Source organism: Vulpes lagopus, chromosome 23 (genome assembly GCF_018345385.1).
Source record: "Vulpes lagopus strain Blue_001 chromosome 23, ASM1834538v1, whole genome shotgun sequence".
Lineage (NCBI taxonomy): Eukaryota > Metazoa > Chordata > Mammalia > Carnivora > Canidae > Vulpes > Vulpes lagopus.
In genome coordinates this window covers 47,537,785-47,555,575 of record NC_054846.1, presented here as the reverse complement: position 1 = coordinate 47,555,575, position 17,791 = coordinate 47,537,785, and the positions used below count along the sequence as shown (strand labels likewise).

The following is a 17,791-nucleotide window of genomic DNA, read 5'->3' as shown; positions in this document are numbered from 1 at the left end:
TCCCGGGATCCCTGGGTGGCGCAGCGGTTTGGCGCCTGCCTTTGGCCCAGGGCGCGATCCTGGAGGCCCGGGATCGAGTCCCACGTTGGGCTCCCGGTGCATGGAGCCTGCTTCTCCCTCTGCCTGTGTCTTTGCCTCTCTTTCTCTCTGTGACTATCATAAATAAATAAAAATTTAAAAAAAATTAAAAGAAAATAAGACAGTCCCTCTCTCCAAACAAAAATCATTTTCTTTTTTCCCAGTTATGGGATTAACACATGCTATTTATTTATTTTTTTTTAACACATGCTATTTATGAACCACATAATAATTTTTTTACATTTGGATTTTCAAAGAATGAAGAATCATTTGAAATTCTCATAACCTAAAGTTAATTGCTGCAAATATGTTGGTGAATATCTTCCCAGAAATCTCTTTTTCCATAAATACATGTGTGACTATGCATATATAATTTTACTAGAAGGCCATGGCCTTAGTATACATGCTCTTTGTTCCTGTTTTTGCTCACTCAACAACATCCTCAACATCTTCTGTGTCAATAAAAATTAAATTGTATTATCATTTTTAGTGGCTATCCAGTATTCCACTATATAGATGTGCCTTTTTTTCAACGTAATCCTTAAGTACGTATTGCATCATGGACATTACCACTTCTATTTTTCTACTCTTCATTCAACACATATTTACTGAGTGCCTACTATGTGCCAGGTACTATTCTCTTAGTACCAGGGACACAGTGATGACCAAGACCAGCAAGGTCCCTGCCAAATTCTACTGGGGGAGATTGACAGTATGCAAGTAAATAGCAGATAATTTGAAGTAAGGATGAGTGCAAAGAAGAAATAAAGACATATCTTCTTAGAGAAGGACTGGGTGTCAAGAGGGCAGACTACTTTAGGTGCAGTAAAGGTGCCAGAAGACCTCCCTGCAGAGAGGACATGTGAACACACACCTGGGACAGTCACGTAAAGCAGGGGTAAAGCACTCTAGGTAGAGGAGACACTGAGCACAAAGGCCCTGGTGCAGGAAAGGGCCTGGCATATTCACGGACTCAGGAATGTCAACGTGGCTTCAGGGCAGGGAGGGACAAAATGGACATACACGCAAGTGTTGTGATAATTCAAGAGAAAACGAAGTGGGAGGCAGCAAGTTGGACTCTGCAGGTCATGGAGTTTGGACTTTATTTTAAGTGCATTATGAAGTCAGCAGACAGCTTTCAGTGGGAACAAGATATGTCCTATCTACATTTTAAAAGATCATTCTGGCTACAGTGCAGAGAATAGACTACTGGGAGGGCAACCAATGAGCAGGGAGACCAAGAGATGTTTCCTTACCCAGGAAAGAGAGGATGGTACCTTGGACAGAGCTGCTAGAGAAAGGCTGGACAAGAACACCCCGAAAAGACAGAAAAAGTGAGAAAGGGAGAAAAGACAGGCAACAAAGTGGTTTCCAGGGCTGTGGCTTGAACGCTGGGGTGGAGGGGGACGAACAAATGGAAGAGGAACAACTTCGAGTGCACAGCTCCCATACATGTTCCATTAGGTTAATACATAAGTATTTTGGTTTGGAGAGGGGCTACTATTAATTTTTTATTTTTTTAAGATTTTATTTATTTATTCATGAGAGACACAGAGAGAAGCAGAGACATAGGCAGAGGGAGAGGCTGGCTCCCTGATGTGGACTTGATCCCAGGACCCCAGGGTCATGACCTGAGCCAAAGGCAGATGCTCAACCACTGAGCACCCAGGCATCCTATACTGTTAATTTTTAAAATTATTTTTATTTTTATGTATTCATTGCTAGCATACAGAAATACAATTAATTTTTCATGTTTTGATCTTATATCCCATCATCTTGCTAAACTCAGTTATTAGTTCTAGGAGATTTTGTGTGTGTGTGTGTGTGTGTGTGTGTGTGTGTGTGTAGATTCCTTGAGATTTTTCTACGTAGGCAATCATGTCACCTATGAGAAGGGTCAGTTGTATTCCTTCCTTTCCAATCCATATTCTCATCGTTCCTTTTTCTTGCCTTACTGCATTGGCTAGGACTTGCAGGAGTGGCTCCGGATCTCTGGGGAAGGGCAGTCTCTCACCATGAAAGCATGATGTTTGCTATAGGTTGTTTGGAGACGTCTCATATCCAATTGAAGAAGTTCCCTTCTAAGTTTACTGAGAGTTTTTCTCAGGAGTAGACGTTGAATTTTTGTCAAACGTTTTTTCTTCACCAATCAACATGAACATACAGTTTACCTTCCTTAGTGCACAAGGCAGACTACAGTGACTGACTTTTGAATGATGAACCAGCCTTCCATTTATTTGCAGGATAAACCCGGCTTATCCTGGGGAGGGGTTATCCTTATCTGGGGAGCTTTAGCCATTATTCCTTTGAGCGCCTCTTTTCCTCTTCTTCTGGGACTCCAACGGCAGACAGTAACCTTCTGGTATTGCCCCACGAGTCACTGAGGCTCTGCTCAACTTTTTAACTCTTTTTTCTTCTGTTGTTCACAATGAATACTTCCTATTGCTTTACTTTCAAGTTTATTGATTCTTTCCTCTTCATCTCTATTTTGTTATTAAGTATTTTTTTTTTAAATTTCAGTTACTGTATTTTTTCCTTTATCTCCACTTAGTTCTTTTTTATATCTTTTTTTTTTTTTTGGCAGGGGGAGGGCTTAACAGTTTCAATCTTTTTTTTTTTTAATCTTTTTTGTTTCAATATTGTCTGTTCTTACTGTGTGAAGCGTTTTTGTAATAGCTACTTTAAAGTCATTGTCAAATTATTCCAACATCTCTGTTGAGATTTTCCTGGTTCTTCACATGATGAGTAATTTCGGATTATATCTTGGCTATTTTGAATATGAAGTTATGAAACTCTAGGTCCTGTTTAAATTCAGTGGAAAGCCACTCTGTCGGCTTATGTGTTGGACTCTTGATTTCAGTTCAGGTCCTGATCCCAGAGTCCTTGGATCAAGCCCCATATCAGGCTCTGCACTTAGCAGGGAGTCTGCTTAAGGATTCTCTCTCCCTCTGCCCCTCCCCCTGCTGGCGTGCACGCTCTCTTTCTCTCTCATTCTCTCTCCCTAAAATAAATAAATAAATCTTTAAAAATAAATAAATAGATCCAGTGGAGAATGTTGAGATTTTTGTTTTACCAGATTCTCAACCAGGCTGGATTTAGGTGGCAAGTTCTGACCAGCCTTCCATGGGTTGTGGTTTCAATGTCAGTTCCAGTTTTAAAGCCTACTCAGGTGTGTCCTCTGTGGACGCCACCCCATGTCCAGTCTGGGTCTTAGGTGGTGGTCTACCTTTCAGATCAGTTCTCAAAGTCTTTGGTAGGTTGGTTAGAATCAGACACATGCTGGTACAGCTCAGGGGTTAGCTCAGAAGGTTGTAAGTAACTTTCTGCAGTTGCTTTCTTGAGTTCTTTCCTCTCTGCTTTCTCCTTGTAGCTTCCAGTTCCTTGAGCCTGCCCTTCTTGGTTCTCTGGCCTGAAAGCTGGGATCTTGGTTACCACATTCTGCTACACATTTTCTGAACTGTACCCAAATCCAATCAGCAGGAAGTCAGAGGGGGGGGAAAGCATTAAAAAAAAAAAAAAAAGACTTCACCCCACCTTCTTGGAATTATACCTCCTCTGACCAGAGAGAAAGGCTTTACTTTTTTAGTTTTAGGTGCCTGAAGACCCGACTTCTGCCACTGAAACCAGCACCACCACTACCATGGGACTTTCTGGGGACTAAGGCATCAGAGGACAGAGGAACAGATAATTCTTGAGATTTCCCCCTCTGCCTGAGCCTTAGAGCCCCTTCCCCACCCCAGAGCCCTGAGTAGAGGTCTTCTGGAATTCCCTCTTGTTGTGCCCTGATGTGCACTGCTGGATGTAGGGCTCTAAGTCTAGGACGTGGAACATCAAAGGAAAAATGAGAAATTCACTGCCAGTATGGCAGTACTTTTAATTCTAGTCTTTTCCCCCAATCTGTCTGCTACCATTTATATTTCAGAGTCTTCAGATAGCTGCTAAATGCATCGGTCCAGGCCATTAGCTGCATTCAATGATCCAGAGAGATTCTTGTGCATGTATCTTATACACATATTCTGGTATCTACAGAAGCATCCGTTTATGTAGGGAATATAGTGATGAGAGGAAACGCCAGGTCATGAGGGATGCGGATATTTACATTTTGCTAGATACTATGTGGTCTTTTCTACAGGGGCTGTAACCAACTTACCCTCTGGCCAGTAAAGACTCAGTCTCCACTGTACACTAGCCTCACCGACACTGAAATAGCAAGTTTTTCTAATTTTGCCATTTTGGTAGAGGTGCTGTGGTATCTCACTGTAGTCCTAATTTGCCTTTCCCTAGGTAGCAATGCAAAATGCCATCAAACACCTTTTCACAAGTTTCTTGGCCTTCTGGATTTCCTTCTTTGTGAAGCGCCCACTCAGGTCTTTTGTTCGTTTCGATAATGGGTTGTTTCCTTATCCCTATTGATTTTTTGTAGTTCTTCACTCTGGAAAACACCCCCTGTTGGCTGTTTGTGTTATAAATATATTTTTTCTGTTCTGGATTGCTTTTCACTTGCTTAATGGTGTCTTTTTGATGAATGAGAAGTTCTTAACTTTAATGTAATAAAATTGATCATTCTTTTCCCATAGATACAACTTTTGTGTCTATATAAAAACTTTCTATTTGTCTACTCTGTCTGAAAGTGATCTCTCTTGGGCAGCCTGGGTGGCTCAGCGGTTTAAGTGCCTGCCTTCCACCCAGGGCGTGATCCTGGAGTCCCAGGATCGAGGTCCCACGTCAGACTCCCTGCATGGAGCCTGCTCCTCCCTCTGCCTGTGTCTCTGCCTCTCTCTCTGTGTGTGTCTATCATGAATAAATAAATAAAATCTTTAAAAAAGAAAGAAAGAAAGAAAGAAAGAAAGAAAGAAAGAAAGAAAGAAAGAAAGTGATCTCTCATGTCTTAACATCTGGGTGGAATACATCTCAAGCCTATGAGGTATGAGACAGCAAGATCACAAGGGGGACAGTATGAGCTCCAGAGGTAGAGAGATCTGAGTGGCCTCAGACAGGTTCCTTTATCTTTTGGAGCATTAGTTTCTTTTACCTTATCAAAGATACACTCTCTACCTACAAGATGTGTATAAAGCACCTACCATGGCGTTGGTACATAGTAAGCCCTTAGTAAATGATGGTAGCCATGACTACATTCTCCGAATTCACCTTTCCCCTTGTCCACATTGCCACGACTGCCTGAACCTCATGGCTGCTTTGTGAAACATCAGTCGACTGCATTCAAGGACAACTAAATGGATTAACTGCCCTCAGTAGGCCAGCAGTCTCTCGCAGGCAGCACCCACCATACAAGAACCACCATCTTCAACTAAAAATGCAGGCCTGACACCCGGAGGTGTCCTTCTCACAAAGTCAAGTCATCCTGGGGCTCCCATGCAAACCTAATGGCTGCAAGTTGAAGAATCAAAGTAACGTGTCTCTCTGCTCACTGCCCACAGCACAGTGATACGCAGCAGGCCAACTGCCTCAGACATGGGAGAGCCAAGCTCCACCGAGCCTGGCTGATGTGGTGTCAGAGGTGCGGGTAGGTCAATCTGTGTCCTTCATGTGGACACAAGGAAGAGAGGGAGCATGTTGGCCTGCACATGGGTTGTCATCCTGGAGGACGTGTGTACCTGAGCATATGGGATGTCCATGTAAACGTGCAATGGTGTATATTCCCAGGAAGCTATATCTTGCTGGAGAGCTCTGATGATTACCTACTCTAGCATACCCAGAGTTTGGGGTCTCTTCAGGCTCTCTGCCCCGCTCTCTGGGCCAGGATATGTGCTCAGAAAATACACACCCTTTATACGAACCTGGAACACTCTGAATAAGGAGGGAGCATCTACCCAAACCTCTTCAGTGCCCACTTTTAAAGCAACTGACAAAATCTTCTGGATGTTGCATCCCACTTTGTAGGCCATGAGTCCCCAGAAAAGTTGAAGACTTTCCCACAATTCTGAGGTATGCCACTGCCCTCCCCAGATACCTCCCTCGCCCAACCTCACCAGGCTCCACTTCAAATGTGGCCAAGTGCTGTGTGCCCAAAGGATAGAGGTGGAAGGATTGGTACCTGAGCCTAGTGTTTGTCCAGCGGAGTCAAAGGAAAGAACCACTGAATCTGCAACACAAGAGGACAAGTTCATTTTTTCTCCTTCTTAGAGGGAAAAACAAAAACAAAAACCAAAAACCAAGCTCCCACCGACTCTGCCCAAACCCTCCCCGGAGGGAAAGTCAACTGGATGGAAACTGAGCTGCATAGACAGCTTCCACGGGTCCATGCCCACCCATCCACTGGGCCAGGAGGCCCTGCCGAGCCCCACCCCTCGCCTCCTGCCACTGGGAAGAACATCTCAGGGCAGAGACAGGCCCCACATTCTTCAGAGGTATTTCCTGCCAAATTAGGGGAGACATTTATATTTTTTTTCCTTCTTACAATGAAAATAAAATTAAAGCAATGCAAAAGAAAACATCTCTCCTGCATCTGGTTAAAGGCACTAACATTCCCCTTTGATTCTCCCTTTCTTTTCCTCCTCTTATACCCAAGTGTTGATTATTTCTTTCCCAAAAGGACTTAGAGTGGCCTACAGGAATTTATAGTACACACTGGAACTTAAAAATGAAGAAGTCAAGAAAGGAAAGATATGGTCAGGGGAATGTTAGTACACAACACGCATGCCATGAGGACACATACGCCAGAAGCAGGATCAGGAAGGCTGGAGCTCCCAAACCACCAAAGGAAAGGAGAAAATAAACAGCTACAAGATTTGGTGCCCACCGTGCACTCATTTGGCCATTCAGTAAATATTTATTGGGTGCGATATCAGACAATGACTTTGAGATACAGCAGCTAGCAAACAAGCATGCTCTCTACCCTCACAGATCTCCCTGCGATTAGTCTAAGAGACAAAAAAAGTTGCCAAACAACAAAAGCATCTGATTAAAAGCTGATGAAGTAAAAAAGGGTGCTGTGAACATTCCCATTAAGAACCAGACCTAGTGGGGATCCCTGGGTGGCGCAGCGGTTTAGTGCCTGCCTTTGGCCCAGGGCGCGATCCTGGAGACCCGGGATCGAATCCCACGTCGGGCTCCCAGTGCATGGAGCCTGCTTCTCCCTCTGCCTATGTCTCTGCCTCTCTCTCTCTCTCTCTCTCTCTGACTATCATAAATAAATAAAAATTAAAAAAAAAAAAAAGAACCAGACCTAGGGGGCACCTAGAGGGCTCAGTCAGTTAAGCGTCCGACTCTTGGTCTCAGCTCACAGTCTTGATCTCAGGGTCGTGAGTTCGAGCCCCGCGTTGGGCTCCATGCCAGGTGTGGAGCCTACTTAAAACATAAAAATTAGAACTCACAGGTGAAGGGAAGTAGGGATTAAACCTAACAAGAATGGAATGACACATTCAGGGGGATCCCTGGGTGGCGCAGCGGTTTGGCGCCTGCCTTTGGCCCAGGGCGCGATCCTGGAGACCCGGGATCGAATCCCACATCGGGCTCCCGGTGCATGGAGCCTGCTTCTCCCTCTCCCTCTGCCTATGTCTCTGCCTCTCTCTCTCTCTCTCTCTCTGTGACTATCATAAAAAAAAAAATTTTAAAAAGGAATGATGCATTCAAAGAGAATGCCATGTCTCATGTGTGGAGACCTGAATCACAGCAGAGCAGAGCAATTAAAAGACCAAAATACTCAACAGTATTTAGCAAATACTAAACAGTCGTCAGAAAGAAATTTCTCTTGTGGGTCCTAATAATAAAGGGGGCGCCATATGATGTTGAAGACTGTAGCTTCTACAGCATGTCTATAATAAGTAAGTGTGAATCTTGTATGGCTATTCCTTCCAACAGGGGCTCATACAAAATGATGGCATAAAGCCAATGAACAGTTCAATAAAAGCAATTATAAGGAACACCAAGATAATTTAAGGCCCAAGACAACCCCAGATACCCCAGACTCAAAAGGGATCATATTCCAAAGGTTCACTCACTACCAATGAAAGCCAGCTGGATGCATAGAGGACCAGGATCTACAGCCACACTCCCACCCTAGCATTATCCTTCAGATCTTAGGTTGATGTCATTTTCTCTCATTGTACAAGGAAATCCAGTGCAATAGTTATCTTAACTGTAAGTAACATCTGTGCCCACTGCTGGACTATCAGCCCCATAAAGGCAGACACTCTGCCTGCTTTGTCCCCTGCTCCATTACCAGCAGAACCCCTGGCACTCAATAACCATTGACTGAATAACCGTGCCCAGAGAAATGAATGGGCCACAGATCGTTTGGGCAAGCCTTCATAAAATATTTTGTCTTGCAGCCAAGTGTTTACAAAGAAAAAGGGTGGCAGAGAGCTGGAGGATACGGCTTTTGATAAGGATCCAGAGGCAATATTCTGTACTGACAGTTAAGGGCAGATCCACATGCTTTGAAACCTACCAAGTAGATGGTAGGGTTGATTTTTTTTTTTTTTTTACAAAACTGCAAAAGCACAGGTAGGTCACTTGGCTGGTCAGACAGGTGACCATCCTATCTCTGTGAGGTAAAATCAATGTCTCTTACAAATTCTACTTCTTTTTTTTTTTTTTTAAGATTTTATTTATTTATTCATGGGAGACACAGGCAGAGGGAGAAACAGGCTCCATGCAGGGAGCCCGATGTGGGACTCGATCCCGGATCCCAGGATCAGGCCCTGGGCTGAAGGTGGCGCTAAACTGCTGAGCCACCAGGGCTGCCCCCAAATTCTACTTCTTTATCAACGTTTCTTTTTTTATTTTATTTTATTTTATTTTATTTTATTTTATTTTATTTTATTTTATTTTATTTTATTTTATTTATCAACGTTTCACACATCTGTCTTCTCTCAATGCTACTGCCCTTCCAGAAGAGAACCCTGTATTTCTCTCTTTTTTTTTAAGGCGCTTTATTGAGATATAATTTACATACTATTACATACTATAAAATTCACTCATTTAAAATGTACAATTCAGGCAGCCCCGGTGGCTCAGGGGTTTAGCGCCGCCTTCAGCCCAGGGCCTGACCCTGGAGACCCAGGATTGAGTCCCACGTCAGGCTCCCTGCATGGAGCATGCTTCTCCCTCTGCCTCTCTCTCTCTCATGCATAAATAAAAGTCTTTTAAAAAAATAAAAAATAAAAATAAAATGTACAATTCGATGACTTTTAGAGAATTTACAGAGCTATGCAACCATCACCACATGCAATTTTTCGACATCTCCATCACTCTAAGATCCCTCATGTCCATTTACAGTCCCGCCCCGTTCCCACCTCTGGCCCCAGGCAAACACTGACTGGTTCACTTACTGTTTCTATAAATTTGCCTTTCTGGACATCTGCTTACCACTTTTGCTGGGTTGTTCTGATAGCCGCTAACCACACCCCTGCCCTCAATGTGGCCCACTTCCATCAGCCTTTGTACCGCTGCTATTATTTCCAAAGGAAAAATATACCTCACTGTGGCTTTGCTCCTGATTAAAATCCCTCAGAGGCTTCCCAGTGCCTATAAGATTAAGTCCAAGCTCTGACATTCCTTCATTTGCCATTTTTAATATATCTCATGTTCTAGATGGGCCAAACTACCTCTACTTCCCCAGAGGTATCCATCTGCGTGTCTTCACACATCAGACATACTGTGCTCACTTCCCATTTGCATGCGAAAAATCTCCAACTTTTCCATTAAGATCCAACTCAATTATCTCTTCTTCTTTCTTCTTTTTCTTCTCCTTCTCCTTCCCCTTCCCCTCCTCCTCCTCCATCTTCTTCTTCTTCTTTTTTTTTTTTAAAGTAGGCTCCATGCCTAGTGCAGAGCCCAACACATGGCTTAACTCATGACCCTCAGGTCAAGACCTGAGCTGAGATCATGAGTCGGGACCCTTAGCCAACTGAGCTACCCAGGCGCCCTAATCATCCCCTCTTCTTGATGCCTTCTCTAATCAGTTCTGGTCATCCCCTTTGGGACATCACTGTACTGTTATGTCATTTATTATAATCCCTGGTTACTTCTCTTTTTCTCTTATTAAGCAATTCAAGTTCCCTGAGGACAAGAAGTGTGTATTTTTTTGAGGTGGTGATGCCTAGCTCAGTGATTAACACACAGAAAGTGGTCAATGTGTTTCTTAAGCAAAAAAATAGGGCATATGAGTGGCTCAGTCAGTTAAGCATCTGCCTTCGGCTAAGGTCATGATCCCAGGGTACTGGGATCAAGCACCACATTGGGCTCCCTATTCAGAGGAGAGCCTGCTTCTCCTTCTCCCTCTCCCTCTGCCACTCCTTTTGCTTGTGCTCTCTTGCTCTCTACAAATAAATAAAATCTTTTTTAAAAAATGAGTGAAGGATGCCTGGGTGGCTCAGTGGTTGAGTGTCTGGCCTTTGGCTCAGGACGTGATCCCCAGGCCAGGGTCTTGGGATCAAGTCCCACATCAGGATCCTCACAGGGAGCCTACTTCTCCCTCTGCCTATGTCTCTGCCTCTCTCTGTGTTTCTCATGGATGAAGAAATAAAATCTTTTAAAAAAATAATAATAAAAATATTAATGAATTAAACAAATAAACAAAGGAATAAATCATTAAATGTCCTTGCTTGCTTTCAAAGGTGATGTGATCTAAATGGTATTTCACAAGCTGGAGGGGAAAAAAAACTCCATTCTGCATATAGATTTTCATTCAATTCAAGTCAACCTAACTGTCCCTTGGCAGTGAGGCTTCAGGGGTTCGAGTGTGGCCTCCTCCTAGTAGGATAAAAATATGTACGTGAATTAGCATAAGGAGAATAAGAAAAGAGGCCTCACAGCTTCTAGGTTAGAGGCTGCAGCCACCTGGAGAAGATTAGGACCAGCTTCCTGAGGAGGTGATTGCTCACATGAGCAACAATAAAAACAGCATCTCAAATTTTTATTGCATTTAACAAGTACCATTCCAATTGTAATTCACGTTCTTTGTACTCTCAAGCAGTCCTGAAATAATCTCTTTTAAACTTTCCAATATAAAAAAAATAATAATAAAATAAAATAAAATAAAATAAACTTTCCAATATAAACCAAGAAAAATAGCTTAAGAGTTAAGTAAAAGACTAAAACTTAACTGAGCCTAAAAGTAGTGAGATGAAATGTTAACAGTGGCTGTCTCTGGTGACAGAATTAGAATAATGTTTTTTATTGTGTTTTTGCAAAATTTCTGCAGTGAACATGTATTGCTTATATCATCAGAATAAAAAAAACTGAAAAAAATAACTCTAACCCATGTGTAAGATTTTAACCTCTAATTCGCTGGTACCAATGCAAAAGGATGGAAGGTTCTTGATTGTCTTCGTTTTTCACTGTACATGCCAAAAAGCTGTTCAGCTTTTTCCTGTAGTTACTGAGGTCATCCTTATATTCCAATTCCTAAATAGAATGGGCTTTTTATTGTTATTATTCTTTTTATCTTCCCTCCTCTCCTCCCTCCAAATATCATCAAATGCCTATTATGTGCCAGGTCCTGTGCCAGATACCAGAGACAGGGAGCCAAATAAGAGACTGTCTCTGACTATCTTGCAGCCAAGGAAGATGGACAAGCTAATTGGCACCTAAAATAAAAATAAAGTAGATAAAGATGTGCAAAAAGTAAGCAGTAAGCAAATGACAGTTTTACTGGAAAGAAAAAGTCAGGGTTTTTGCAGCTATTACTTCCAGTGGTAGTGGCCTGCCCCCAAGAGCAGCACACCTCTGTACTGTGGAAGATGCAAGTGACAGGGTGGAAATTTCAGGAGGAAGTTAGTGACATATTCATACTTTGTGTAAGTTTTGATGGATTTTGCTTTCAGCATGAAAGGCACAGACTTGAGAATCAGTTTGGTCATTCGTTACTTGTGTTTATTCTAAAGGATGTAAGATCATTTTAGTCATCAACCACTGTGACAGCGAAAGCGAAAACTCGGTATTCAACGCATCAAGAAGTTTGTTTTGCGAGAAACAGAGCAAGAATATCCAGACTTCTCCCTCTCAAGCTAACAAATATGTCATTTTTATTTCAAGCAGCCCAGGCTCCAGCTGTTCCTGGCTCCCAGGCCAGAGGCAGCCATGTGGTGTGCTACACAAGTGACCGAAGAGAATTCCAGACCAAGGTACAACAGAGCTTTGCTGTGCACAACTTTGTTCAATGAGGACCTAGAATTTACTGGAAATCTTTTATTATAGTCAGATGTTTCCTGTGTCTGGTTTCTGAGGTGGATAAAAGGAATATAAAAGCACTATGAAGAATGGGGCTCAGTTTTTCCAGTCGCTGGAGCGGCTTCCAAAGATCAAATTACGTGAACACGTATGTATTCGGGTACATTGGGGTAGTTGTCACAGTGCACACTCAACACATATCTTCTGCTATCTCCCATGTGTAAGCCCTAGAGATGTAAGAGTGATCAAAAAAATCTTGCACGCAGGTGAAATAAAAACACATCCCATACTATACATGTGATATTTGCTACGAGAGTGGATCTTAAATGTTGTCACCACACGCAAATACACACACAAAACTAGGATGAGTTGATGGACGTCCTAACTTGCCTTGTTGGGTGATCATTTCAAATCATCACATTGTACATCTTGAACTTACACAAAGTTGGTGGTCAATTCTATCTGATTAAAGTTGGGGATAAAAGGCTAAGCAATAACACAGAGGGATGGAAATAAGAGTAATGAGGGAGATGTTTCACTGTCTGTTAATTTAGCAGGTATTTATTAAGCAACTCCTCTACACCAGTCTTAGGGATAAGCAAGGACAAGAATGTTCTTATTCTCAAGGAATTATGTTTTAGGCAGGGAGATGAAAAAAATGAGTAAGCAAACCTGTGGTATGAGGAATGTTCAGTGATGTGACAGTGGCCAAGGGTGAAGCAGATGGGGTGTTTCGGGAAGGCTTCTATGAGGAGGTGCCATTTGGGCTGAGACCCAAAGACACAGGCCAGCCAGGAGAAGACGAAGGGTACAAAAGAGCACTTGGCCAAAGGAAAAGCAAGTATAGCACTCTTAGTACATTTAAGAAACAGAGAGAAGGCCAGTGTTGCTGGATCACAGAACACGGAAAATTCAAGGAGGGTGGGAAATGAGGTCAAAGAGGAAAACAGGAACCAGATCCTTGGGAGGCCCTATGTAGGAGGCCACAGAAAGACTCTGCATTGTATTTCAATACTTTTAACCAGTGGAGTAACATGATCTGATTTATTTTTTAAACATCAACTTTGACTGCTATGTGGGAATGAAATGGATTATTCTGGCAAGGGAGTAAAAGACAGATTAGGGCAGAGAGCCTGAAGGCAGGGAGATAGATAAGGAGGAGAACACTCATCCAGATAAGAGGACGCGGCACCCTGAACCAAGGCAGTGGCAACAGGAAGAGAAGGATGGATGCTAACTATGTTTAAAAGTGACTGGTGGGACAAGACGGAAAGATGAGGAAGGAGAAGGATTATTTCTACATGTGGGGCTTGGGCAACTAGACGGTAACTGTGGCTTGACTGTCTTCATCTACACCATGTGACCCTGCCTCTCCTCTGGCCACTGACGACTGGACCATAGTGGGAACCTGACCCAGGGACAGGCAATCCACAGATTGATCATCATCTATCTATGAGGCAGACAGGGTCTACCTTTGGTAGTTCAGAGAGTTAAGGAGACACAGCAGACAAATAAGAGCAAAGACCAGTAGGCCATGAGCCAGAGTTCATGCTGGGCCCTAGAGCCCAGCCCGCCTTAGAGGCAGAGTACAACCCTGCCATTGAGGGCAACAAGACATCTTAAAGAGCTATCTTGGGGGATCCCTGGGTGGCTCAGTGGTTTGGTGCCTGCCTTTGGCCCAGGGCGCGATCCTGGAGTCCCAGGATCGAGTCCTGCGTCGGGCTCCCTGCATGGAGCCTGCTTCTCCCTCCTCCTGTGTCTCTGCCTCTCTCTCTCTCTCTCTCTCTCTCTCTCTCTCTCTGTCTATCATAAATAAATAAATACATACATACATATATAAATAAATAAATAAATCTTAAAAAAAAAAAAGAGCTATCTTAAATCCAGTGCCAGTGCCTGTGGCATTCAACTATACCATGGATCACACTTCCACTAGACCTTAGGGTTCAGCTTTTCCTTGGTTCCTTTGAGGCTTACCCTATAGTTGAGATTCTCCTTTTTGTGTCTCTTGCTATCTGTCATGGAATCATCTATAGTCTGAGTGGGCTCACTTACTCTACCTTCCAGTCCTCACCCTTTAATACTCTAAAGCACATTCCACCTTCCTGATGACTGGGTATAACATGCAGATCTGACACTAGGCTGGACCTACACCACTCACCCCACAGGGTCTGAATCTCAGAAGTAGAAGGCCCCTCTTGGACCTTGGCTCTCAGCTGTGTTCTCCAACTGAGCTTTACAGAAGAGCCTCAACTTTAAGAGTTTATTGGTCTATTAGCAGAACCCATACTTTAATGGCCATGTGGCTATTTCTTATTCTAGCTTCTCCTTAGCTCTTCTCCTGGGCAGAGGGTTCTAACCTCCTAGCCTTGGCTGCTAAATTTCTACCCTCTCTCCCCAGTCCCAAACATACAAAACCTGAATAAATGAGATTCCTGAAGATAAAGAAAAAAGAAGATAGAGAAAAAAGGTCTGAGGACAGAAAATAAAACCCACCCATTAATTTAAGGGCACGTGGTATATGGAAGAGAAATCAGTGAAATAATCAAAGAGACAGGAGTGACAGGACAGAGCAAGCCATAGGAGGTAAGAGTTGGTTACAAGAAGAAATATTGAAATGTGGCAAGAGGTGGAAGAAACTGATGGATGAAAAGATACAGCAGAATTATTCACTGCAAAGACACCTGTAACCTCAGTGGGAACCATTTCTGTACAATGATCTGCTTGCAGACTCGGCTGTGAATAAGCAGAGTAGATATAGTAAACTTATTTCAAGAAGTTTCTTAGATCTATTTCATTAATTTAACTTCTCAAACACACATAATAGGATTCTTACTAAGCTCGAAAGAGGAAAAGATTAGACATGGTCCCTGACATGGAAGAGTTTATGAACGAACCATCCATCAGGAAGAGAATACAGAGATGTTGCTATAGGAGTTCAGAGGCAAGAGGAAGAGTTTTTGCTGGGAGAACCTAGTAAGACATGGAAGAGATAGTGTTCGAGCTGGTATGAAATGACCTTATAGGACAGGCTATGCTGGTAGGGTGGGAACAGCTTAGGAAAGGCACTGAAGCATTGCAAGTGAGGGGTGTGTGGTTTCAGGAAGCTAAAATCATACCTAATTAATATATTAGGGTTTCTTTCAGGAGGTAAAAATGCATGTGACTAAAAGGGAACTCGTCAATACGATCTGTTTAGACTTTCAAAAAAGGCTTTGACACATCAAAGACTATTTTTAAAAAGTGAGTCACCACAGAATTGAGAAAGAAAGTGCTATATCATCCAGGAGACAAAAGGCACTTGGCTGAGGAGCAGGGGCAGGACGCCCCCTGGGGCATCAGCACCCACAGGGAGACCAGAAAGTCTAGGAGGAGCTGGAATTCTACTACCTCTGTGAGGGTGGGGGAAGGGAAGGAGGGTAGCACTGCTTATAAACCCCAGAGTGGGCAACAGAAGCAGCTGGAATGACACCAGAACTAGGCATGTGCTGAAACTGAGTGAGGTGTCAGATGAAGTCTGGAACTGCAGGGGCACTAGAAAGCTTTAGTCCTAGTGCCCTCAAAATAGGAAAGAGCTGGACTGGGTGCGGGAACTACAGTTTGCTGTACTCTGGCTTCAAGTACCCACATAACTCCACTCCCTTCTAAACCCCTCTAAGTGACATAAAAGATCATTTGTTGTAAAGCAGAAAGAAGTACACAAAGACAAAGAAAACAGGAGAGGAGACACGGTTTTTGCAATAACGGTTTTTGAAGCTGGAAAGCAGGTAAACAAGAACTGATGCAGCAAACCCCCTGAAAGCTAAATCCTAGGCTAGTAGTGGAGAAAGCTGACATAGAACCTGAAATACCCCACAGAACCCCCCAAAGGCTCAATCGTTGAGCACAACAGGTACCACTGGAAGTGGGAGAGCAAACAATACTAAAAACAAGACACCACACTCTTAAGTACGGACTGAGATCACAAGGCATTAGAAAAAAGTATCCAATGTAAAGAACAGAGACCAAAACAATTGGAAAACAACTGCAATGGTGGAAAACATAGAAGATACAAATGGAGATGAAAACTCAGTGAAAAAAAATTATTAAAATCCTCAGAGAGAAGATACTTTATTCATGAAACAAATGATGTCAATTTTTCAAAAAGGCACGTTTAGTGAATAAAATGAAAATAATAACTCTCAAAAATTAAAAAGACGATAGTAGAAATGAAAAAGATTGGAAAATAAGTTGAGGAAATCTCTCAGAATGTACAGTGAAAAATAGTTGGAAAACAGGAGAGAAAAAAATTCTTTTTAAATTAGAGGGCCAGTCTAGGAGACATGACATCTGAATACAGGAGTTCTAGGAAGAAAAAATAAGAAAAAAATGAAAGGGAGAAAATATTCAAAGAAGTAACTCAATAAAATCTCTCCATAATTAAAGGGCTTGGGGGTTTTCTTTTACCTCTGAAAGAACTTCTGAGAGTAGAGCACAATATGAAAATCACCCTCCATCAAGGTACAGCATCATGAGATTTCAGAACAGCCAAATTCCAGAGGTTTTATGCAAATAATAAATCAGAATGGCATTAAGACCCCTCAACAGAACAGAGAAAGACTAGAATGCAGTGGGACAATATCTTCAAAATACTAAAGGAAAATAATTTCCTTCTTTAGAGTTTATTCATATGAGAGAGAGAGAGAGAAAGCACGTGAACATGAGCAGGGGGAGGGGCAAAGAGAGAAAGGCAAGGAGAGAGTCAAGCAGACTCCCCAATGAATGCAGCGCCCAGACGCACACTTGATCCCAGGACCCAGAGATCATGACCTGAGCCAAATTCAGACATTTAACCAACTGAGCCACTCAGGTACCCTTAAGGGAAAATAATTTCTAACCAAGAATTCTATACCTAGCTAGACTATCCATTAAGTATGAGATTAAAAACACATTCATACAGGCAAGGTCTCAAAAATTTACCTCTCATGCATCCTTCCTCAGGAAACTATTAGAGGATATGTTCCATTAAATGAAGAAAAACAACAACAACAAGAAAAACAACACACACACACACAAAAAAAACCCATGGGATCCAGGAAGCAAGACACACCAGAAGAGTATGACAGTGGAGAGTGACTCCAAGACACAGCCCAGCAGTAGGGATAAAGAGCAAACGGTCTAGAGTAGTGCCCATCAGAAGGCTCCTAGAGAGATTTTATTCAAGAAAATGAAAATGATAGACCACCTAACATGTTTGAAGGTATGGAGAATAGATTCATACAACTGAGGAAGAATTTAAAATTGAATTAGTGATAAATACACAGAAAACTAAGCAAAACAAAATGTGCAGTGAAAACACAGTAACCTTGTTATCTACAGATAGCATTTTCATGGTCATAGTATATGGACTGAATGCTGTTCTAACTGTATCAGAAGAATGGGAGGATGAACTTCCTATCTGTGGTGGAGAAGCAGTGAGTGTGATCAAGTACCAAATCTTCATCTTCCATTGTAGAAAGTCAATAGGTAATACCCAAAGCAAAAGTATTAAGAACTAGCAATATAAGTATGTTATTTAGAGATTTAGAGGTAAATACCA

At 42.5% G+C, this 17,791-nt stretch overlaps 1 protein-coding gene across 2 annotated transcripts in view; it reads right to left on the bottom strand.

Annotated features, from left to right (window-relative positions):
- ST3GAL3 (ST3 beta-galactoside alpha-2,3-sialyltransferase 3) overlaps positions 1-17,791 on the bottom strand; it is a 196,108-nt gene that overhangs the window by 111,133 nt on the left and 67,184 nt on the right. For both annotated transcript variants that reach the window (XM_041738150.1, XM_041738151.1), the window contains one exon: positions 6,134-6,181. In XM_041738150.1, the coding sequence (XP_041594084.1) occupies positions 6,134-6,181 (48 nt within the window). The remainder of the gene's footprint in view (positions 1-6,133; positions 6,182-17,791) is intronic.